We start from the raw sequence: 25,508 nt of genomic DNA on the forward strand, positions 1-25,508 counted from the left end.
GCTAGTCACCAGTTTCTAAGAAATAAAGTACCTTAGGGAGTTTTTTCTTGTCTGTTTTGTATCAGAGTGAGGAGTTCAGTCTGAACTTTAACTCAAAAGTATAAAATACAGTAAAATCCCGGATATTCCAATTCTCGAGACCCCGGCCGCGAGCGCGCTTCCTGCTCTAGTAAGTTTGAAGTGGGTCCTAGTTTCCTAAAAGCTAAGCCGGCCGAAGTAACAGCCGCCTCAACATCCTGCATGCACAGCAAGCGTGGAAAACTGAAATAGTCATTGGAGGTGTTTAGAAAATAAACCTCTGAAAACATATTGCCTACGGTGACACATTCTCCGCCGCGGAGCGGGCGGGGGCGCCGAAGACCTGCTCGGGCGAGGCGGGCCGAGCCGAACTCCGAGGACGCAGCGCGCAGCTGCCAGGACCCGCGGAGCCCGCCCCGCCTCCGGCTCGCGTCTCCCGCAGGGTAGGGGGGGCGCAGCCGCCGGAGACCCGCTGCCGGCCTCCGGGCGGGAACCTCGGGGCCACAGCCGTGTCCGGGAGTTCGGCTGGGGATACAGGATCCTCTCCTGGAGGCCGGACGGGAGTAAGGGTGGCAGAGAGACGCCGGGGCGGGGGAGCTGCGGCTGGGCTGAAACCGCGGAAGTCTCGAACAATTGCGGGCGTGCGGTGGAGCCCTAGGGGTAGCCGTAGCGTGAACTGCCGGCGCAGGGCGTGGGCGGTGGGCGGGCTCAGCCGGGGCCTGGCCCTCTGGCTTCCCACCGCGAGGGCGGAGCTGCTTTGCAGCCTCCTGACTTGGAGGGCGGAGGGCCCAGGTGGCACGCTGGCTGTTTGTCTGAGGGCATTGGAAACGCGGCGCGATGAGGAGCCGGAGTAACTCTGGGGTCCGACTGGATGGCTACGCTCGCCTGGTGCATCAGACCATCCTGTGCCATCAGGTAGGTGAAGGGGTGTCGCTTGTAATCATCGAGGATGTGCAGTGTGCTAGCCTAGACGGAGACCGCTGGAGGAACGCCGTGCGTGTAGCAGGTTCTCCCGCCGCCGCCTACACCCCCCCACCCCCCAAGCTGGGGAAGCGTTAGGGGAGCCTGAAGCTAGGTGTTGGGCCGAGAACCGAACTGTGGACAAGCACAGTTAGTGGGGAGCCCTGAGCCTTGGCTTCTGAGCCCTCCCCTTCGCTCCCTCCCCTTCGCCTCCTCCCCCCAGGATTCCTGGGGGACACTGCTGAAAGAGGTGCTGAAGCTTGTTTATTATTGACAACTCCCTCCCCTGACCCAGGTTTGGGCGTCATCTTCTTGCCCTCCAGCCAAAGAAGAGAAGTAGGGGAACATTTAGCCATTTTAAGACTAGATTAATGTGAAGATTTGAGGTACTTTGTATATACTGTTAATTATATATATATTTTCTTGTCCTTTGATGCTGGTTTTTCGTTGATAGTTTATTCTTTCTAACTGGAAAGTTAAAACACTGCCTTTCTTTTAACAGTACTCACATTTCAGACTCATCAAGCTTCAGCTAGCTTTTCCGCTTATTCAAGATAGCAGTTGCTTGCACTTGATTGGAAGAGGTTATAAAACTCCGGAGTAGTGAAGTAGAAGAAAGACCAAAGTCCCTAAGTAACCCCTTTGATAGGTTTGGTCTCCTCATGTTAACACATTGTGGTTACCTGCCTGTCCTGTTTTTCTTGGTCTTGCAGAATCCAGTGACTGGCTTGCTTCCAGCCAGCTATGATCAGAAAGATGCCTGGGTCCGAGATAATGTGTACAGTATCTTGGCCGTGTGGGGTTTGGGCCTGGCCTATCGGAAGAATGCAGACCGGGACGAGGATAAGGCAAAGGCCTATGAACTGGAGCAGGTACTTAGAATAAATATACAGGGAGATCTGGAGCTGTGTGTGGTAGTGGGGAAGGGGGTTGAGGAGCAGGGATTAAAGGAAATGTAGCTCCAAGGAGCTAAAAGAACTGTATTTTGCCTTTCTCCCACCCTCTTCACTTTCTTGAAATTACATTTCAAAAAGCTTTCCTGTATTGTACTAACTTTTTTTGGTGTAGTGGAAACATGAAACTTGCTGAATCAGGAGGGAAAGGGCACAGTCTGTTCTGTTACAGTGGAAAAACCTATCCTGGGATCTTTGCAGAAATTTATAATCCTCTTTCTAAGTAACAGTATTTTGCAGCCTTGAGCATATTTATTCTCATTGAGAAGAATATTTGGGGGCAGGTGTCTATCAGTTTACTTCATTTTTTTAAATGATAGGTGGTATTTGTATGAGGGTAACAGACACAAATTTGCAGACCTTCAAACTAGACAGGAGTAAAGAATTTATTTGTTGAATTTTATACTCATGACCTCTATTTCAGAGCCTGTACCCCTCCCTCAGCAAAATAAGGACAGAGTCAGCAAATGCCTTTAAGCCAACTTTTAAGGCCCTTCACCTTTATAGAAAATAACATCCTTTATAGCACTGTTTCGACGGAGGGTGCTTCATTCTCTTTAATGACCCAAAAAATGATATTCTGAGCTACATAGGGTCTCTTAATGTTGTGATACTGTGCTGTCTCTTGTAAGGTACATGTGAATTCTTTTCCTCTAGTGGAGAAGATTCTACACCAGCCATTTGCTCAAGTGGTATCCCTTAGACTTGGGCAATCTGAGCTGTAGTCTTCATCTATAAATCAGAATGTTGAGATTTAGTTATTTTTTAACAGCTTCAGCATATTGCAGGGTTGCAGTTCTTGGCAATAGGAAAGTTTTACCATATTGTCCTCTGCAACAGTAGGTATTCATTATTCCTTCAAGCTGTTATTGAGAGGGACTTGGGCCCTTCAGAAAAAAACTGCTGGAGTTTTTGCTGTAGCTCAGGAAGTACAGACCAATATTTTTATGACTTATAAAAATAATACATAGCGATTGTAAGAATTTGGAAAATATAGAAGAGTGTTCCAAAAATCCTGTAATCCTACTCTTCCACCCCTGAAATCCTGCATCCTACTGTAATGTTTGGCTATTCTGATCTCAGTATTTTGTTTGTTTTGCTAGAGATTAATATCAGTACCCAGGATTCCATACCTAGTACCATTGGACCAATTTTTTTTTTCAATACCATTGGAATAAATCTATTATCTCCTTGTTGACTAGTCATTCTATGAAGTTAACATTTTTCCTTCTATGGTCCAGGAAGAAAGAATTTAACAGAGGAAGGGGAAAAAATTAAGGAAACATTGAATTGTTTACTTTAAAATTTTAATGTCTCATTAAATAGTTTTTAACATGGCCCCAAAATATTTTTCATACTATCTTTGAAATATCTCAAAAACATTACAGCAATAGGAAGCATCTTCAAAAAAAGAAACATTTCTCTGGAAATCATAAAATTTCTATGAACTTTTGTCATGAATTAAAACAGATTTTATTATTAGGTCTCATTAACATTTTTCCTCAAATCTGACTCAGTTAATTCAGACTAGGGATTAGAAAACCATCTCTGTAAAGGGCCAGATAGGAAGTAATTTTGGCATTGTGGGTCACATGTGGGTTCTGCCCAACCACTCAGCTCTTCAGTTATTGCACAAAAGCAGCCAGAGATTTATTTACAAAACACATGGTGAGCTAGATTTGTCCCTAATCTATGCGAGTGGTTCTAAACTCTGGCTGTACAGTGGAATCATTTGGGAAGCTTTTCTTTTCTTTTTTAAAGATTTTATTTACTTATTTGACAGACAGAGACCACAAGTAGGCAGAGAGGCAGGCAGAGAGAGAGAGAGAGAGAGGAGGAAGCAGGCTCCCCGCTGAGCAGAGAGCCAGATGCGTGGCTCGATCCCAGGATCCTGGGATCATGACCTGAGCCTAAGGCAGAGGCTTAACCACTGAGCTACCCAGGTGCCTTCTTGGGAAGCTTTTTAAGAAATACCCTTACTGGACCCCACAATTTAGATAAATCTCTGAAAGTGAAGCCTTGGGGGTTTAATATTTTTTTAAAAACTGATTCTAAGTGCAGCTGGAGTAATAACCACTGATTTGTGGCCAATAAGTGAGTATAGATTAAATCCAGGAAATCCATAAATTAAATTCCCATCTACTCTCAATTCTCCATTACTATGTGGATTTTCCCAAACCACTGATTGTTAAACATTTTTACCTTTCCTTCCAACTCTCACCTTGGTTTCTCTCTAAGAAACAATGTCAGAGAACTAAAAAGAATTAGGAGACAAGGGTTTAGGGGACTATTTCTATCTTAGATTGTGAATATAACTATGCACATATATGTTGCCCTTTGCTCTTAGATATAAAATATAGATATAGAATATGTGCATAGAATGTAACTATGCACATATATGTTGCCCTTTGCCCTATATATAAATGCCCTTTGCTCTTAGTCACATAGATATAGATATAGAAATATACCCATAAAAATAAATAAGCACACAAATAGACATAGCTCTTTGGATACCTCCAGTTCTGCTTCCTCCTCAGTTTTGTTCTCTTTATGTAGTCTCTTATCTTTTCTCAGGAGTTGAACCATACCCTTTTAAGAATGACTTCCCAAACTGCATCTTTAACTCTGGTCTCACTTTTGTTTCAAAACCTGATTTTCATTGTCTTCTATTCAGTTGCACCTGGCTTCTCAAGCTCAGAATATCTGAAACCCTGTGTTCTATACTAAAAACAAATAAGAGACTACCGAAAACAGCAACTCAGCATATAGCCTTTATTCTCTTATTGGTGTCCTCGTTCTACCTACATCCACCTGGGCAATGTTATTTAGAGAAATTCCTATAGTGTATTTGTGGAACATTAGGTCAAGTAGGTTTGGGAATACATTAAACAGTGGGTTTCTTTACTCCATTATTTCTCAGAATCTTTGATACATTAATGCGCATTTCAAATCTAACATGAGAGTGGGTTTTACAGCCTTTCCAGAATTTCCTGGACTGACTAGTGTTCTATAAAACACTGCACTTAGGGTGATTTTGACTTGTCCCTTTTGCCTTTTGATACATGCAGACCAAAGTCTATTGATTCTTATAATTTTTCCTGAATTCATCTCCTCCTACTATTCCCTTCTGCCTCAACCACAGTCTAGACTTTCATCACTTAACACTGTTGTGAAGATTTAAATTATATTATTTGCATTCTCAGCAATTTTCTGTGGCTTTCATTTTCCTACCAGTAAAATCCAGATGTTTTAGATTGATAGGCAAGACACTCTAGGGCTTGGTCCTACCCTGCTTTTTCAGTATCGTTACATTCTGGTGCCCTGCATTGTCACCCCCATTTCCAACCAGGTTGGTGTCTTCATTACTCCTCTAACAATCCCTTAATGAGAATACCTGACATTTGTGTAAATACTTTTTTTTTTACTGCATACTTCCTCATAATTACTAGTATTTTATTCTCCCAGTACCCTGTGATTTAGGTATTATCTACTCCAATTTACAAGTGAATGGACTGAAGCTTGGATATGAGGCTGGAATTTGGTGGTGCCATGAACACAGCCTGGACTTAATGACTGCAGATTAAGTCTTTGTGAATTTTTCCAACATGGAAATCTGGACATTCTCACCTCTGAACCTTTTTACAGGTTGTTTCTTCCACCCACAGTGCCTGTTCTCTTCCAATCTGAACTAATGCTCCCGTTTCAAAGCCCAGCATCAGTTCTACTTTTTCTCTGGTTTCTGTCCTAAGACTACCACTCAGGTGTACAGTGACCACTTCTTTCCCAGGACTGCTGTCTTGGAACTTCTAGATCACTTGCGGTCTGTACCACTCAACATGTTCACTTTTTCATTTAGCAGACTTTATGTAATTTGTCATATGTGAGACCCCGTACTATATATAAAAACCAAAATGGGACAAAATCTTTATATTTAGCTCTTAACTTCTTATTTTTTGAAATTTTTAATTTACAAAAAAGTTTAAAGAATAGTAAAATGAGCATATCTGCATACACTCTTTATCCAGATTTACTAAATTGTTAACATTTTGTCATATTTGCATCCTCCGTCTCTCAAAATGCATGCACACACACATACACACACATGATTTTTTTGATAAGCAATTTGCCAGTTACTTGCAAACATGGAATATACATTTTTAAAAATAGAGCCTGCTTGGGTCTTGGGTGGCTCAGTAGGTTAAGCATCTGACTCTTGACTTCAGCTCAGGTTAGGATCTCAGGGTCATGAGATGGAGCCCCACATTGGGCTCTGTACTGAGCATGGAGTCTGCTTAAGGTTCTCTCCCTTTCCCCTCTCTTGCTCCTTCTCTCTCTAAATAATAATAATAATAAAATAATAAAGTCCACTCAGTCCATTGACTTAAAGTTTTTTTAAAATTTCATTTATTTATTTGACAGAGACACACACAACAAGAGAGGGAACACAAGTAGGGGGAGTGGGAGAGGGAAAAGCAGGCTTCCCACTGAACAGGGAGCCCAATGTGGGACTCGATCCCAGGACCCTGGGATCATGACCTGAGCCAAAGGCAGACACTTAATGACTGAGCCACCCAGGTACCCCTGACTCAAAGTTTTATTTCTGAACCTGGTCTCTGTCCCTTTTTCTTAAGGAGTTTATAATCTAATGAGGGAGACAGATATATAAGCAAATAATTAAACAATACATTACACTGTATCTATAGGAGAGAAATACAGTAGAAAGTTCTATGGGACACAGGCAGGAATGTTTTTACTTTGAACAAAGCAAGGAAGGATACACAGAGGAAATGGATTTTAAAGGATAACTAGGAGTTGTTAGATAGACTGTGTTTATATTTTAGTTTTTTCTTTAACTCTTGTGTTCTGTCTCCCCTTTATCTTTATGTTCCACAAAGTCTGGTAGAGTGTTTTATATATTTTAGATGACCAACAGACATCTGATTGTACATATACCTGGAGAGAGATAGAGATGAATACTTACATATATATGTTTGAGTATAGTTATATATCCTTATATGTCAATTTACAAATGTATAGATCCATATTCTCAAAAAGAGTAGGTGAGAAGGTGTCACTTGATGTAGTTATAAGCTCTACTATATGAATGAACATGTATAATTAATGCTAACTAAAGCACTGAAACAGAAAATGGCCAGTTTGGGGGAACACAAAGTACACATAGTTTCCCTCATTCCCATATCCCCATGCTTCCTTTTTTTTTCTTCCCCATGCTTTCTATTAATTTAATCCTGACTTTCAAGTTAGAACTTGAGAACAGAAATGACTGACAGTGGCCATTCCAGGAGGACAAAAGTAAAACCAGGAATTCTCCACTGGGTCCACGATTCCCATGTTTACTATTTAAGTTAAAGAAAACATAGGGGTGACTGGGTGGCTCAGGCAGTAAGTGTCCAATTCTTGATTTCACCCCAGGTCATAATCTCAGCATTGGGTCATGAGATCGAGCCCCCTGTTGGGCTCTGTGCTGGGCATGGAACCTGCTTAAGATTCTCTCTCTGCTCCCTTTGCCCCTCCCCCTCCATGCTCTTGTGCTCATTCTCTCTCTCTCTCTCTCAAAAAAAAAAAAAGAAAAAAGAAAATGTAGGTAGCAGTAACAGGGCTTGATGGTAAAGACAGTTGAAAGAATGTGATAGAAACCTGTGAGTATGTGGTGACATATAGAAGATAATTCAGAATTGAATCAAGTTCCCCACAGAGGAGGCTGTGTTTCTCTAACAGTGTGTATTAAAAGGATGGTCTCTTTTTTTTAGGGTCAAAGTAGTGATAGAGATTCTCTTTTTTTTAACTTTGTGACACAGAGAGAGAGAGAGAGAGAGAGAGAATGCACAAGCAGGGGGAGGGGCAGAGGGAGAAGGAGAAGATGACTCTCTGCTGAGTGGGGAGCCCAGTGTGGGGCTCAATCCTAGGACCCTGGGATTATGACTGATCTGAAGGTGGGCGCGTAGCTGACTGAGACACCCAGGCGACCCCCCTCTTTTTTGTGATAGGGATTTTCTTATGGGGTGGCAGTCAGTTTCATTATTTATAATAAATGCTTCATGCTCTAAAGGGTGACGTGATCATATACTGCCTACCTGCTCTCTCTTATGTGTAAACACACGTACTCGCTCGCTCTTCCCCCCACGCCCACGTATATATACATCCCTTGATCTGTAAGGGGAGGGCAACACTTGTAGACAGAAATAACTTAAGAAAGGGAATTCTCCCAAGGAAACACCTTTTATTTGTTCTCAGTAAAAGACTACATAAAGACTTGAGCATAATTTAATAGATACTTATCCTTATTATGCCTATTGCTTATAGTCCCACTTCAATGTTTTGAAGGAATGACAGAATGACCTGGCTCCCAAGCAGATTAGTTTTCAGAGATGTCCTGAGGCCACCTTTGAACTAACATTCCCTGGAGTAACCTGTTTATATTTCTTTTGGACTGTGAAACAGAAAGCTTAAAGAAATGGAGAAACTGTTTGATACTGTGTTTTTCCAAAATATATTGCCTATCCTTGCCACTGTTGATGAGCCCTTCTAGTGTCATGTACTATAACTAGTACAGCATAATATTTCTCTACTATATTGTAATTTTATTATTATTACTATGTTATATTATGCCAACTAGTACAGTATATAGTTGGTGATCAGAATTTTGGAATGTGAATGGAAAACTGAGTGCGTTAGAAATTGCCAAGCCCTGCTAAGAGAAAGAGTGATGACTTGAGACTGAAGAATGACTGTAGCTTTTTTTTTTTTTCATGGAAAAGAGGTTGAGTTGCACTAACTATTCCCCTTTGCACTTATTCTGAATTGAAGTTCATTTATTCTTTAAGGAAAATATACAGATAAATATTTCTGTGAACTCCTGAAGATAAGTCTTGGCTACTTTAGGAGAAAAAAAAGTGATGATGTTGGCTTCTTTAGGGCATAGGATCTATGATAAAATATCCTCATAGCTTTAGGGCTTATGAGCTGTCTTTTCTCCCAGCAAAATGTCCTCTAACAGGATGGTTGGCATGGTTTTGTATAAACCTCTTGGAGCTTGGATTTTTTTTTTTTTGACCTGAAAGAGGCACCAACTGCCACTTTTGATTCCACTTTTAGCTGCAATTTAGCTCTTCTGTGTGCCTATAAAGTAAATGCCATGTAAATAGGAACCCAGGATAGGGTTACTTGTTCTGAAAAGGTCATGTACCAACTGCAGTTGCTGACTAAATGTTCCTGCAGCTAGGGGTGTTTATAACAGTCTTGTTCCCATTTATTTCTGCAGAGCGTAGTGAAGTTGATGAGGGGCCTGCTGCACTGCATGATCAGACAGGTATGGCATTGTTAACAGCTCCCTCTCTAATAAAAGCACATTGTAATAGTATCTCTACCCTTTAGGAAATGTTCACAGCTTATATTCTTTCGATTTCACAAATAGTAGACAGTGATTTTAGAAAATTTATAGAATCGAGGAGGGGAATGTCGCCCATGATCTCACCACCCTGTTACCACTGGAACGTTTCCTTCCAGTCTTTTTCTCCCCCTGTACAAATGCCTTTTTTGATATACTTCATCATGACTGTACATGCAATTAAGTACATTGAGTAAAGATGATACAGGCATATAAGCCCTCATATAAAACCCTTGGGACCAGATACATTTTAGAATACAGATTTTTTTCAGATTTTTCAGTACAGTGCAAATACTAGAATATTGTGCTTTCAGCAGGTCCAGAACAGCGCTGCATCATCAAAAACATTAATCTCTCCATAGGGAAACATGCATTTTCACACTCAGTGAAATAAGTAAAGACTACAAATGTCAATTTGAATCAACTGTTGCCACCAAACAAATTTTGGCACAGGACTTAGAGAAGAAGAACCTTTATGGCAATATTTTAGATTTTAGGATTAGAGATTAGTGCCAAAGGCTTTTATCTGCTTGGATTAATTTGCATTTTCCTGACCTTGAATGAAGTTGAACATCCTTTCCTGTGTAGATTGAAAACTTGCATTTCCTCTGTTAATTGCCTGTTGGGTCCTTTGTCTATTTTTCTTCTGGGCTGTCTCTTTCATGACTATTTGAGGAGTTGCTATACATTATGGATATTAATGTTTTGTCACATACACTGCAAATTTTTTCAGTAGCCTGTGGTTTATCTTTTGGGTTTGCTAATGATTTTTTTCATTCAAAAGGATTTTACTGAAAAAGAAAAAGTGTTTTACTTTTATCCTAGGATCCTAGGAGATCTTTACACATGTTGCACACATTGAATCTAAACTGACTTTCTTGAGACCAAGATCACATTTTATTAGAAGTCGAGGCCCAGATTAGTAAAATGACTATCCACAGGCACACCACAAATCTAAAGTAGAAAGAAATCAACTCCAGACTTCTGAACTTCTTTGTCAGTGCTCTTGCCTGTATTATTAGCTCATGGCTATCATTCATTGCTATAATTTCTTTTTTCCCCTTCTCTGCTCCTTTTTTTTTGTATTTTAAATATTTGAATTTTCTATTTTCTACCTTACCAAACAGGTTTAAAGCCACCAACTTCATGAACCTTATTTAAAGGTAGTAGTTTCTACGACATATCAAATGCACATATAACCAAATCTCGGTTTCAAGAACAAAGTCTTTCAGTTGTCCATTGCACGATGTTTCCTTTTTGACCTCTGGTTTCAGCCCTCATTCCTACATTTTTCTCTGTCACTCCATGTATCTCTCTCCAGCAATTTCCATACTCCTTCAAAATAAGTCCCCTTATCCTAATTTCCCTCCAAATTCCTCCCTCTGTTTCAGGAACAAATGTATCTTTTTTACAACTCAGCTGGCTCTTCTTACTAGGCTGTTCACACTCAACCCCTCTGCATCTCAGTGGATATCTGCTGTGGCAGATGGCAGTGGCAAAACAACCATCCAAAATGTGAAAGGGAGGTAGTGAGTAGGAAATAGTTGGCCTTAACTGGCCTGATTTTGTAATTAAATTGCTTAAATTAAAACAACAACAACAACAGCAGCAGCCAACTTTCCTGGTGGCCTTAGTATAGGGAAAAATAAGTAACAATCTACTTTAAATATTCACCATCGCCTGTAAACCAACCGCAATGAGATATGTTTGAGTGCTGCAGAAGGATGGCATGTGGGATGATGTTTCTGCATTGCCTGCCTTTACTGTTCTTTTTTTCTTCAGGTGGATAAAGTCGAATCCTTCAAGTATAGTCAGAGTACCAAGGATAGCCTCCATGCCAAGTACAATACTAAAACCTGTGCCACTGTAGTGGGTGATGACCAGTGGGGACACCTGCAGTTGGACGCTACCTCCGTGTACCTGCTCTTCTTAGCACAAATGACTGCCTCAGGTCAGTAGCAGGACAGAGTGGCTGGGAACAACTGCAGTGAGGAGCACTGGCTCCTGCACCTGTGGCTTCTCCGGGAAACGACATAGCCATTGACCTTTCTCAAAGACACCCAATGGAAATACAATACTTTGCACAGTTTTTACAGAGAAACCAACTCTCTGAGATCTAGTTAATATTCTTTTCCCTTGAAAATAAGTCTGGGGTTCTAAGCAATTGTTTTTAAATGGAGAGCCAGGAAATCCGGGGACTATTTTATTTAGATGGGTATTCTTTGTCTTTCATTAATCCTCAGATACCATGAGATGGTGAGATCAGAAAGAAGGGCCAGGGTTTATTGCTTGTTCTCATGCTATACACTGAACAGCCTTTAGTAAGTACTAACATAAACTGAATCACCTACTTTCTACTATTCTTTATATATGTATTATAAACAAGGTATCTGTCTAAACGCATCTAAATTATATTAAAGGGAATTAACTTAGGAATCAGAATTCAAATATTTATTTTTTATTATTGAATAATACACTCTTTTTAGATGGTTTTGTTATTAGGTTTAGGTCTTTACCTGAAAAAGGAAAATGTAAGAACCAACATAATTCCCTTTTATTTTTCCTAACTTGGGGAGGATGATGAATCTTATCACACTCTGTTTGTAAATTAAACAGGACCTTTTCCAGATCTTCCTGAGTAAGTAAATGTACTCAGAATGCCACATTTTTTGACATTCGAATTTCTTTGTCTTCCTATCTGGCTATAGAATTCCTGAGTACTAAGGGCATTCGGGGCAAGAATTGCCCCAGAAAATTCTTGTTCTCATTTTCTTTCATAAATAAATATTTGGTGATAAAGCCTTCCTTTTTTTTCTAAACCCTCTGGAATGCACAGACCAGAAGCTGAAATACCTTCTATTAAAATGATAACATGGCTATCCTTATATTCCCATATTTTGGAGGGGAGGTTCCTCCATGAATAAATATATATTTCAGATTTTATACATTTATATAGAATGGCAGCTATAACTTCATTTCCAGCATTCTTTTAGTACCCACTCTGAAGTATTTTTCTACAAAGCAAATTGTCTAAATATTTCTTATAGTTTTGATTTTGAGTCCAGAAGGAATAGAAATATACTAAAGAGGCTTATATAAGACATACTCATTCAACAAGTATTTGTTGATTTCTGACTTAATATTTGATTTTCACCTCAATAAGCTGACTTTGATAGGTGCTTGGAAAAAGATGGATATAATTTGATTGGTCTGGGTGACTGGGTGACTTAGTTGGTTAAGCATCTGCTTTCAGCTCAGGTCATGATCCCAGGGTCCAGGGATTGAGTCCCACTTCAGGCTCCCTGTTCAGTGGGGAGTCTGCTTCTCCTTCTGCCCCTCCCCACTGCTCGTGCTCTCTCATGTTCTCTCTCTCTCTTTCTCTCTCAAATAAATAAATAAAATCTTTAAAAAAAATAAAGGTTGATCAGACCTTTGCAGAATAAATAGTAATAAGTAGAATTTCACAAGTCGGAGAAGGAAAGGGAGTAGCATGACAACAGCACAAAAGTTGGAAAGATACTGGCCACCTAGGTAATACTAGTTATCTTCTATGGCTAGAGAGTAAGATAGATCTAGAAAAATGCCAAAAGGTGAAGCTAGACAGTTGGATCTAGCTGTTTAAAGGCCTATAAATCATGCTAGGTAGTTTGGAGTTTAGTCTATAGTCATTAGAGAACTACTCAGGGTAAATAATCAAGAAACTTTCAGATGATTGGCTCGGTAGCAGGAGGATAGATTGAATGGATGAGAAAATTAACCTGGAGGACTAGTCAGGAGGTTAGTGGAATACTTTAGGGAAGAAATGATGGAGAACACATGTAAGGCAGTACCCTTGAGGTTGAAAAGGATAGATGTGAGAGGTAATCAGTAGATAATGTATGAAAGATCTTCATGGAAAATTTTCATCTTTCATGTAAGTAATTCTATGCACATGTTTGGACTCTTAAAACCTTGATTAAAAGAGAGGCTTAGTTAGAAGCTGACTGCCCTTCCCCCAAGCAAAATAACCATAAATTGTGAAAATAAATTTATAAAAACCCAGCCATTTAGTCACTGGACATTGTCCGAAGGGCATACGGCAAGCAGAAAAACATTTATTTAAGCAAATCTGAATCTTGATAAGAGCAGCAAGAGTGTAGCATTTAGACTACAACCTACTTCCTCCCTCTCCCCGCTCACCATGACAGAAGCAGTACTCAGCATGAATGCAGCCAAGAATATAAGGCTTCCTCTTCCCCTACCTCCCAGTTTAGGGCTATGATATCTCCCAAAGAGTGGTTTCCAGCATTTCTCATTCTCCCCACCTCTGTGTTACGGAAGCTCTGGTCCAGCCAAGAATAACTAAGGGATGTGGAACTCTACTCCTACTCAGTCCCACCCATGGAGCTTAACCCCAGACAGAGCAGTCCAAGAATAATAGGCTTAGCCCACCTTGCTTGTAGCATGGAGGGACAGACAGGCCACAGACAGAAAAGCTCCATAGTCCTTCCCAAGAAAACTGACTTTATTTGGAACTGACTGTGGGAAAGTTCAAGTCTAAGGGCATTGAAAAACTGGAGGATTTTTTGTTCTAAGAAATTAAGAGGAGTTTTATAGCTCAATCAGAGCAACAAACTAACCCATAGCCTAGCTAGAAGTTTTAGCAGAGAGCCAGGGACAGAGACAGCTAAAAAGAGTTATCCTAGGGTTAGAACAGGTGTCAAAGGCTGGTCTCAAAATCCTGAAATGAGGTTTGAATTTAATTGGATGAGACTGTGGGACAGTTTTTACTTCAGAACAATATACAGTATAATAGAACAATCAGCTGGCAATTGGTGGAGTTTAACAACTGAGTATGATACCAACAGAGGCAGACACCACAGACTAAAACAAAACTGCAGTCTTCCTTGGTTGACAGTGTGTATGCCCAAGGCTACATCCTCCAGGGAACAGCATCAGAGGCTCCATACTGTGGGAAAAATAGATTTCATTGAAATTGTCCAGCCAAGTCACTAAACAAATAGCAAGTAAACATAAACAAGCCCCATACAGGAGGGTATTGATATATCTAAGGAGTTTCTGCAACATATTTTCTGCATTATCTAGTTTTCAACAAAATGTATGACACATGCAAAAAAACCAGGAAAGTCTGAGTCAACACACACAAAAAGCAGGTAACAGAAACTGCCTTTGAGAGGAACTATTATGTTGAATTTAGGAGACAGACTTCAAAACAGTAACTATAAAAATGTCCAAAAATCTAAAGGGTACCATGCTTAACAAAGTAAAGGAAAATATGATGAAAGCATTTCATCAAATAGAGAATATCAATAAAGAGATAAAAATGATCCAAATGAAAATCTTGTAGTAGAAAAGTATAGTAACTTATTTTTTTTCCAAATTTTTATTCCAATTGCAGTTAGTTAACCTATAGTATAATATTGGTTTAGAGATAGAATTTAATAATTCATCACTTACATCTGACACCAAGTGCTCATCATAACAAGTGCCCTACTTAATACATATCTCCCATTTAATGCATCTCCCAACTACCTCCCTCCATCAGCCCTCAGTTTGTTCTCTGTTAAGAGTCTCTTATGATTTGCTTTCCCTCTCTTTTTTCCCTTCCCACATAGTCTTCCATTTTGTTTCTTAAATTCCACATACAAGTGAAATCATATGGTATTTGTCTTTCTCTGCAGCCAGATAAAATGCTTATTTCACTTAGCATAGTACACTCTAGCTCCATCCACCTCACTGCAAATGACAAGATTTCATTCTTTTTGATGGCTGAGTAATATTCTGTTGGGTATATATACCACATCGTCTTTACCCATCAGTCAATGGACATTTGGGTTCTTTCCATAGTTTGGCTATTGTTGATAATGCTGCTATAAACATCAGGGTATATATACCCCTTTGAATCTGTATTTTTGTATCCCTGGTAAGTGCCTAGTAGTGCAATTGCTGGCTAATAGGGTAGTTCTGTTTTTAACTTTTGGAGGAACCTCCATACTGTTTTCCAGTGGCTGCACCAGTCTGCATTCCCATCAACAGTGTAAGAGTGTTCTTTCTCCAAATCCTCACCAACATCTGTTGTTTCCTGACTTAATGATTTTAGCCATTCTGACCAGTGTGAGGTGGTATCTCACTGTGGCTTTGATTTGTATTTCCATGATGATGAGTGATGTTGACCATCTTTTCATGTGTCTGTTTCCCATCTGTATGTCTTTTTTGGAAAGATGTATATTCGTGTCTTCAGCCTACTTCTTAACTGAATTAATTTGTTTTTTGGGTGTTGAGTTTGATAAATTCCTTATAGATTATGGATACTAACTGTCCTAAAGGAAAGATTCATGGAAGCCATACTCTTAGTTTCAAAGGGGAAAAAACACTATTGATATTATAAAAAATCTAATAGAAACAGCAGAAAAGGGAAATCTGCACAGAGATGAGGGCAATAGTAAGCAGTAAAGGAGTATAAGACAGAGTTCTATCAAATTGAGTACTTACAACATCCAATCTCCTTAGTTGGGGAATCCCCTTGGATATAGCTAGGCTGGAGACCTTATTGAGAGACCTGGACAGAGTCCCTACCTCAACTGAGACTTCCAACTGACCATCCCCATAAGGGCTGTATTTATAGATCAAATGACATGGCAAGTGATGGGGGTCTGAAGTTAGACAATCATTTGTTTATGTGCAGTTTGGAGCAAGCTGCATTCCTATGTTATCATTTATTTACATAGTCAGGGATCCTGGGGGTCTGAAGTTAGACAATCATTTGTTTATGTGCAGTTTGGAGTAAGCTACATTCCTATGTTATCATTTATTTACATAGTCAGGGATCCTGGGCTAGTTATGCTTGCCTCCCATCCCAGATTCCACTGGGGGGCAGCAACCCAGCCTGGAGCTGGAAAGGATGTAAGGCAAAATTTATAGTTCTTGGGATCCAGACCAGAAGGGCCAATTAGCTGACCTGGAGTCCAGCTAATGTCAACTAATCAGGCTCCCAAGGTTACTTATGCAGCACAAGTATCACAAATAACATTCTTTAGCCAACCTGTGTAGGTGCAGGTCGGGGTAATCAGTTATGCAAAAGAAATCATAGAAACCTCTATCCATATAATACACTAACCCTTTATCAGATAAGTAAATTGCAAAATCTTCTGCCATTATATATATTACCTTTTAGGGATTTTTTAAAGATTGTATTTATTTATTTGAGAGACTGAGTGAATGAGAGAGAGAACACAAGCAGGGACAGAGGGAGAGGGAGAAGCACACTCACCTGCTAAGCAGGGAGCCCAATGCGGGACTCAGTCCCAGGACCCTGGGACCATGACCTGAGCTGAAGGCAGACACTTAACTGACTGAGCCACCCAGGTGCCCCTGTTGCCTTTTAGTTTTGTTAATTGTTTCCTTCTCTCTACAGAAGCTTTTCATTTTGATAAGTCCCAGTAGTTCATTTTTGCTTTTGTTTCCCTTGCCTCCAGCAATGTGTCTTGTAAGAAATTGCTGTGGCCAAGGTCAAAGAGGTGGCCACCTGTGTTCTTTAGGATTTTGATGTCTCACATTTAGGTCTGTCTCACATTTAGGTCTTTCATCCATTTTGAATTTATTTTTGTGTATACTGTAAGAAAGTGGTCCAGTTTCATTCTTCTGCATGTTATTATCCAGTTTTCCCAACAGCATTTGTTGAAGAGACTGTTTTTTTCCCCTCACTGGATGTTCGTTCCTGCTCTATTGCAGATTAGTTGACCATATAGTTTTGGTTCCATTTCTGTGTTTTCTATTCTGTTCCATTGATCTGTGTGTCTGTATTTGTGCCAGTATCATACTCTCTTCATGAGTACAGTTTTGTAATGTAGCTTGAAATCTGGAATCGATGCCTCCAGCTTTGCTGTGCTTTTTCAGGACTGCTTTGGCTATTCAGAGTCTTTTGTGGTTCCATACAAATATTAGGACTATTTGTTCAAGCTCTGTGAAAAATGCTGGGGATACTTTTGAAAATTTCACTTGAGAGGCTAATCATATTTGAGCTGGCAGGAGGAAGAATCAGCATACTTGAAGATAGGTCAACAGAGATTATTCAATCTGAAGAACAGAAGAAAAATATAATAAAAATGAATAGAACCCAAGAGAAAGGTAGAACAAGATTTAGAGCATCAACTCATATGTAATGAGAGTATCCAAAGGAAAGTAAGGAGCAGAAAATATATTCAAAGAAATGGCTGAATACATTTCATATTTGATGAAAAACATTGATCTATACATCAAAGAAGCTTAATGATCTCCAAGTAGGATAAATAGAGATCCACACCCAGAAAGAATAATAGTAAAAATATTAAAAAGCAGAACATCTTCAGAGCAATATGAGAAAAATGACTTGTCATGTACAAGGGAACCCAAATAAAAGTTAGCTGACTTCTCTTCAAAAAGAAAAAATAGAGGCCCAAAGGAAGTAGAATATTGCATTATTCAAAAAAGAACCTGTCAACCAAGAACTTTTATCCAACAAAACTATCAGAAATGAAGTGAAATGAAGACATTCTCAGATAAATAAGACCTGAAAATTTGTTGCTGGTAGACCTATCTCATAAGAATTATGAAAGAAGTTCTTCAGGTTGCAATCAGGTGACCCCAGATAGTAATTGGAATCTATACAAAAAAACCAAAGTACTTGTGAAAGACAAATACCATATAATTTCACTCATATGTGGAACTTAAAAAAACAAATGAATGAAGAAACAGACAAAATGAACAAACAGACTTAAATACAGAGAACAAACTGGTAGTTGCCAGAGGGGAGGTTGGCTGAGGGTGGGAATAGGTGAAATAGATAAAGGGGATTAAGAGTGCACTTAACTTGGGGCACCTGGCTGGCTCAGTAAATAGAGAATAGGACTCTTGATCTCAGGATCATGAGTTGAAGTCCCATGTTGGGCATAGAGCTTGTTCAAAAATATATGTAAAAAAATTTTTAAAAAGAGTACACTTAATGAGACCTGAGAAACATATAGACTTGTTGAATCATGGTATTGTATACATGAAACTAATATAATACTGTATGTTAATTATACTTGAATTTTTTAAAAAATGAAAAAAGAGAAAAAGAAAAAAACAGTGGTAAAAATAATTATAAAATACAATATAATTACATATCTCTTCTTTCTTAACTGATCTAAAAATCAGTTGTATAAAATAGTATAATTGTATCATTGTGGCTATAGTATCTATAATATATTTGATAATGAGAGAATTAAGGAAGTGTGGGGAACAAAGCAATATTGAATTAAGGAAATAATACCAAATGATAAGTCCACAGGAACAAAGGAAGACCACCAGAAATGGTAAATTACATTATTAATATTATAAAATATCAATATCTAATTTCCTCTCAACTTTTTAAAAAGATATAAAATTATATAGAGAGATTTGAGATGATGACAGCTGAGTAGGAGGACCCTAAGCTTGTCTCATCCCACAAACACAACTACATAACTATCAAATCATTCTGAATACCCTGGAAATCAATCTTAAGACTGACAGAACAAACTCCACAACTAAGGGACAGAAGAAGCCACATCAAAGAAGGTAGTAAATGTATAGACATGCTTTAGGGGAGAAACAGATCATGGGGTGCTGCCAAAGTAGCTGTGGTTGGAGAGAGGGAGAGAGGGAGGAGCACATTAGAATGCACAAGGAGAATATTTCCTCAAAGCCATTGGCTGGGAAAATGAGAAGTACTTACTTTTGTGAGTTGTTGCAACCAGCAGGGCTTAAAGACCAGAGTTTTAAAGATCAGCAGGCTTGGCTAGGATGGAGCCATGAGGGCACTGCCCTTCTCCTGGATAGAAGGCAGGCAAATAACCCCAGGGGGGCAGATGGTATGGAAACAGCAATCTGAAGGACACCTGGGGGCACACAGAAGAGAGACAATTTTCACTTCCTGGAGCATGTTCCTGAGAGGCAGAGTTCAGAGAGATGCCTCTGTGGGGACAAAGGAATTGTATGGCCCCTCACCATAAATATAGAACCACCTGTGGGAAGCAATGCATCGCCCACACTGGCTGCCAAACATGCTTACAGCAAGCCCTCCCTTCCCTGTGTTCTTGCGGGACTGCCCTTCTCAGTCAGCCTTGCCTCAGTCCCAGCATGGCAGGTCCCTTGCCCAGAAGACCAGCAGAAAAATCTGCCCACACCATGTCACCCAACCAGAGTTCAGCAGGGCTTCAGTTCTTCTGGAAATGGTGTCAGGTCTCATTTTACAACCAGATGAGAGCATTAGTTAAAACTAGTTAAAACATGCCACATTATGGTCAAGAACCAAACACTGCCCACTTCAGGCAAAGAGAGCCTCTGCAGATGCCTGGCTGAAGGATAGAGCAACCATAACATGACAGCAGATGCATGCAATACATACCAGAGACATATCCTGAAGCACCGGGCCCTGTACACTGTATGACCTCTTCATAAAGCCATTATTCTCAGGAGCAGGAAACATACAAGCTTGTCTAACAGACAGAAAAAGCCAGAGACTTGGACAAAATGCCAAGATGGAGGATTTCATCCCAAATGAAAGAACAAGATGAGGTCATGGCCAGAGATCTAAGTGAAATAGAAGTAACATGTATCATGGAGAACTTAAAGCAAAAATCATAAGGATACTAGCTGAGCCTGAGAAAAGAATGGAAGGCCCTTATCACAAAGATAAAAGAAGTAAAAAAGAATCAGAAAGAAAAAAATGCAGTAACTGAAAATGGAAATAGGCTTGATGCAATGAACACAAGGCTGGAAAAGAAGAGAAATGAATAAATGATGTAGAGAACAAAATTAAAAAATAATGAAGCTGAACAAAAGAGAGGAAGAAAAATGATGAAACACGAGAATAAACTTAAGGAATTCAGTGACTCCATCAAATGTGATAACATTCATAATGTAGGAGTGCCAAAAGGAGAGAGAGAGAGAAGGGGACAGAAAGTTTATTTCAGGAAATAATAGCTGAAAACTTCTCTAATCTGGGGAAGGAAACAGACATCTAGATCAAGGGGCACAGAGAACTCCTATCAAAAATCAACAAAAGCAGGTCCACACCAAGACGTATTGTAATTACATTTGAAAAATATAGTGATAAAGAAAAGAATCTTTAAAGCAGCAAGGGATGTAGGGAGCATGGGGCCCTGTGCTTAGACTCCATTGCAGCAGAGGTTGGGCCTGCCCTTCTGGAAGCAAGGGAGACCTTATCATCTCACAGCCTCTGAGTCTCTTCCTGAAGTGCCTTCTTCCTGCCACTTGCAATGGAGGAGGAGGAGGAGGAACACAGGACTCCCCACAAGAACCCATCACCAACCCCCCTTAAGACCATGTCCCCCCAGCTCCCTCATAAGCCTATCCAACATGCTTTCTCTCACTCTCGGACCTCACAGGCTACAGGCAGAATGGACCTCTGGGTTTCCAGATTAAAAGTGAATCAACAACAACAATAACAAAGGAAGACAAAAGAAGTCCTTAACTTAGAAGGGAAGACCCATAAGGCTAGCTGGAGATTTCTCAACAGAAACTCAGCAAGCCAGAAGGGAGTGGCATGACGTATTCAAATGCAAAATGGGAAAAATCTGCAGCCAAGAATCCTCTATCCAGCAAGGCTATCATTCGGAATAGAAGGAGAGAGAAAGAGTTTCCCAGAGGAATAAAAACTAAAGGAGTTCATGACCACTAAACCAGCCTTGCAAGAAATATGAAAGGGAGACTCTTTGAGTGGGAAGGAAAGACCAAAAGTCACAAACACAAGAAAGGAACAGAGAAAATCTCCAGGAACAATGACAGAACAAGTAATAAAGTGACACTAAATACATGCCTATCAATAATTACTCTGTATGTAAATGGACTAAACACTCAAATCAAAAGACAAAGTGTCAGAATGGATTTTTTAAAAAGAATCATCTATGCTGCCTACAAGAGACTCATTTTAGACCTAAAGACACCTGCAGATTAGAAAGTGAGGGGATAGAGAACATTTTTCATGCAAATGGACATCAAAAGAAAGCCAGAGTAGCAATGCTTATACTGGAGAGGGTAGACTTTAAACACTGTAGAAGAGATGAAGAAGGGCACTATATCATAATAAAGGGGAAAATCCAACATGAAGATCTTAAAATTGTAAATATTTACATACCCAACATAGGAGGACCCAAATATATAAAATAATTCATAGCTAGCATAAAGGAACTCATTGATAATAATAGTAGGGGACTTTAACTGCCCACTTATGTCAATGGACAGGTCATCTAAGCAGAAAATCAACAAGGAAACAATGGATTTGAATGACACACTGGACAGGATGGACTTAACAGATATATTCAGAACATTCCATCCCAAAGCAGAAAAATATACATCCCTTTCATGTGCACATGGGATGTTCTCCAGAACAGATCACATACAGAACAGATTTAGGTAACAGATGAGGCCTTAGCCAGTACTAATGAGATCATACCATGCATCTTTTCTGACCACAAGGCTATGAAACTTGAAGTAAACCACAAGAAAAAATTTGGAAAGACCACAAATACAGAGGTTAAACAGCATGCTACTAAACAATGACTAGGTCAACCAGGAAAAGAAAGAAGTTTTTTAAAATACATGGAAATAAATGAAAAGGAAAACACAATGGTCTAAAACCTTTGGGGTGCAACAGAAATGGTCGTAAGAGAGAAGTATATAACAATATAGGCCTACTTAAGAAGCAATAAAAATCTCAAACAGCCTTACCAAAAGGAGCTAAAAAAAAAAGAACAACAAAACCTAAAACCAGCAGAAGGAATGAAATAATAAAGACCAGAGCAAAAATAAATTATATAGAAAATTTTAAAACACAATAGATCAATGAAACCAGGAGCCAGTTCTTTGAATATATTAATAAAATTGACAAACCTCTAATCAGACTTATTAAGAAGGAAAGAGAAAGGACCCAAATAAATAAAATCAAATGAGAGAAGAGAAATAACCAACAACACAGAAATACAAAAAATTATAAGAGAATATTATGAAAGACTATATGCTGATAAATTGGAGAACCTGGAAGAAATGAATAAATTCCTAGAAACACATAAACTACCAAAACTGAAACAAGAAAATATAGAAAACTTGAACAGACCAATAACCAGCAAAGAAGTTGAATCAATAATCAGAAAACTCCCTACACACAAAAGTCCAGGGTCAGATGCTATCACCAGCGAATTCTACCAAACATCTAAAGAAGAGTTAATACCTATTCTTCTCAAACTATTAAAAAAAAAAACTGAAAAGGAAGGAAAACTTCCAAATTCATTCTGTGAAGCCAGCATTACCCTTTACCATATAAAGACAGCACAAAAAAGAAAAGTGCCAGCCAATATCCCTGATGAACTCTGATGCAGAATTATCCACAAGATACTAGCAAACCAAATCCAACTGTACATTAAAAGATTCATTCACCACAATCAAGTGAGATTTATTCCTTGGTAGCGAGGGTGGTTCAAAATTCTCAAATTAATCAACATGATACACCACATTAATAAAAGGATAAGAATCATATGATCCTTTCAATAAATGCAGAAAAAAAAATTGACAAAGTATGACATCCGTTCTTATTGATAAATCCTCCAAAAGTAGGATTAGAGGGAACATACCTCCACATCATAAAGGTCTTATGTGAAAAAAAAAAAAAAGCACAGCTAATATCATCCTCAATGTGGAAAAACTGAGAGTTTTTCCTCTGTGGTCAGGAATAAGTCAGGGATATCTACTCTCACCACTGATATTTAACATAGTATTAGAAATCCTAGCCATAGCAATCAGACAACAAAAAAAAAGAAGAGGCATCCAAATTGGTAAGGAAGAAATAAAATTTGCACTACTTGCAGGTGACATGATACTGTATATAGAAAACCTTAGCAGCACCTGGATGGCTCAGTTGGTTAAGTGTCCAACTTGTGGTTTCAGCTCAGGTCATGATCTCATGGGTCATAGGATTGTGCCCCACATCAGGCTCCCCACCCAGTGGTAAGTCTGCTTGAGATTATCTCCCTCTGCCCCTCACCTAATGCTCCCCCACCCCTTAAAATAAATATATCTTTAAAAAAGAAAACTGTAAAGACTCCACCAGAAAATTGCTAGAACTGATACAGAAATTCAGTAAAGTCACAGGGTAAAAATATCAACATACAGCAGTCTGTTGCATTTTTATACACCAGTAATGAAGCATGGAAATCAAGTAATCTCTCCCATTTACAAATGCACCAAAAACCACTAGTAACAAACCTAACCAAAGAGTTTATATAAACGACCTGTACTCTGAAAAACTATAAAACAGTGATGAAGAAAATCGAAGATGACACAAAGAAATGGAAAAACATTCTATGCTCTTGGATTGGATGAAAAAACATGACTCAAATGTCTGTATTATCCAAAGCAATCTATACAGTTCATGCAACCCCTATCAAAATACCAATAGCATTTTTCACAGAGCTAGAACAAACAATTCTAGAAATTATATGGAACCACAAAGACCCCAAATAGCCAGAGTAAACTTGGAAAAAAAAAAAAAAAAACAAAAACAAAGCGGGAGGCATCACAATTTCAGACTTCAAGTTATATCACAAAGTTGTAGTGATCAAAACAGTATGGTACTGCTACAAAAATAGACACATAGATCAAAAATAGACACATAGAATAGAAAATCCAGAAATGAATCTACAACTATATGGTCAGTTAATCTTTGACAGTGAGGGAAAGAATATCCAATGGAAAAAAGACAGTCTCTTCAACAAATGGTGTTGGGAAGACTGGGCCGCAATATGCAGAAGAATGACACTGGACCACCTTCATACACCATACACAAAAATAAATTCAAAGTGGATTAAAGAGCTAAATGTGAGACAGGAAACCATCAAAATCCTGGAAGAGAACACAGGCAGTAACTTTTGTGACATCAACCATAGCAACTTCTTACTAGATATGTCTCCTAAGACAAGGAAAACAAAAGCAAAAATGACTATTGAGACTTAATCAAGATAAAAGGCTTCTGCTCAACAAAAATTAACAAAACTAAAAGGCAGCCTAAAAAATGGGAGAAGGCATTTGCAAATGATGTATCTGATAAAGGTTTAGTATCCAAAGTATATAAATAACTTATGAAACACAACACCTGAAAAACCAATAAGCCAGTTAAGAAGTGGGCAGAAGACATGAATAGACATTTTTCCAAAGAAGACATACAGATGGACAACAGACACACGAAAGATGCTAAACATCATTCATTGTCAGAAAAATAGAAATCAAAACTGTAATGAGATATCACCTCACACCTCTGGGAATGGCTAAAATCAACAACACAAGAAACAACAAGTGTTGGCAAGGATGTGGAGAAAGGGAACCCTCTTGCCCTGTTGCTAGGAAGGCAAACTGGTACAGCCACTCTGAAAAACAGTATGGAGGTTTTCCAAAAGTTAAAAAAAAAAAAAGAAGAAGAAGAAGCCTACCATATGATTCAGTAATTGCAATACTTGATATTTACCCGAAAGATACAAAAAAGTAATTCAAAGGAATACATGCACCCTGATGCTTATAGCAGCATTATCAACAATAGACAAATTATGGAAAGAGTACAAATGACCATTGATCAATGAACACATAAAGATGATGTGGTATATGTTATACCATCAAAAGCCATCAAAAAGAATGAAATCTTGCCATTTGCAATGACATGGATCCATATGATTTCACTCATATGCGGAATTTAAGAAACAAAATAGATTAACATATGGGAAGGGAAAAAAAGAAGGTGGCTAACCATAAGAGGCTTTTAACTACAAAGAACAAATATTTGCTAGAGGGGATGTGGGTGGGGGGATAGGCTAAATGGGTCATAGGTATTAAGGAAGGCACTTTTGTGATGAGCACCTGGTTTTATTTTTTTATTATGTTCAATTAGCCAACATGTAGTACATCATTAGTTTTTGATGCAGTGTTCAACAGTTTGTTAGAGCAATGGGTTTTATATGTAGGTGATGAGTCACTAAATTCTACTCCTGAAACTAATATTACACTGTATGTTAACTAACTAGAATTTTTTTTTTATTTCTTTTCAGCGTAACAGTATTCATTGTTTTTGCACCACACCCAGTGCTCCATGCAATCTGTGCCCTCTA

The 25,508-nt window shown here is 39.0% G+C and overlaps 1 protein-coding gene across 6 annotated transcripts in view; it reads left to right on the plus strand.

Annotated features, from left to right (window-relative positions):
* Positions 1 to 412: 412 nt before the first annotated feature.
* Positions 413 to 25,508, plus strand: part of PHKA1 (phosphorylase kinase regulatory subunit alpha 1) — a 147,365-nt gene continuing 122,269 nt past the window's right edge. For 5 of the 6 annotated variants that reach the window (XM_082716130.1, XM_082716131.1, XM_082716132.1 and 2 more), the window contains exons 1-4: positions 437 to 933; positions 1,692 to 1,850; positions 9,214 to 9,261; positions 11,122 to 11,290. In XM_082716130.1, the coding sequence (XP_082572256.1) occupies positions 856 to 933; positions 1,692 to 1,850; positions 9,214 to 9,261; positions 11,122 to 11,290 (454 nt within the window). In that variant the 5' untranslated portion in view covers positions 437 to 855. Of the gene's footprint in view, positions 934 to 1,691; positions 1,851 to 9,213; positions 9,262 to 11,121; positions 11,291 to 25,508 lie in introns of all 6 variants that reach the window. The other variant, XM_082716133.1, reaches the window with a different exon arrangement.

The sequence above is a fragment of the Mustela nivalis genome (assembly GCF_964662115.1).
Source record: "Mustela nivalis genome assembly, chromosome: X".
Classification (NCBI taxonomy): Eukaryota; Metazoa; Chordata; class Mammalia; order Carnivora; family Mustelidae; genus Mustela; species Mustela nivalis.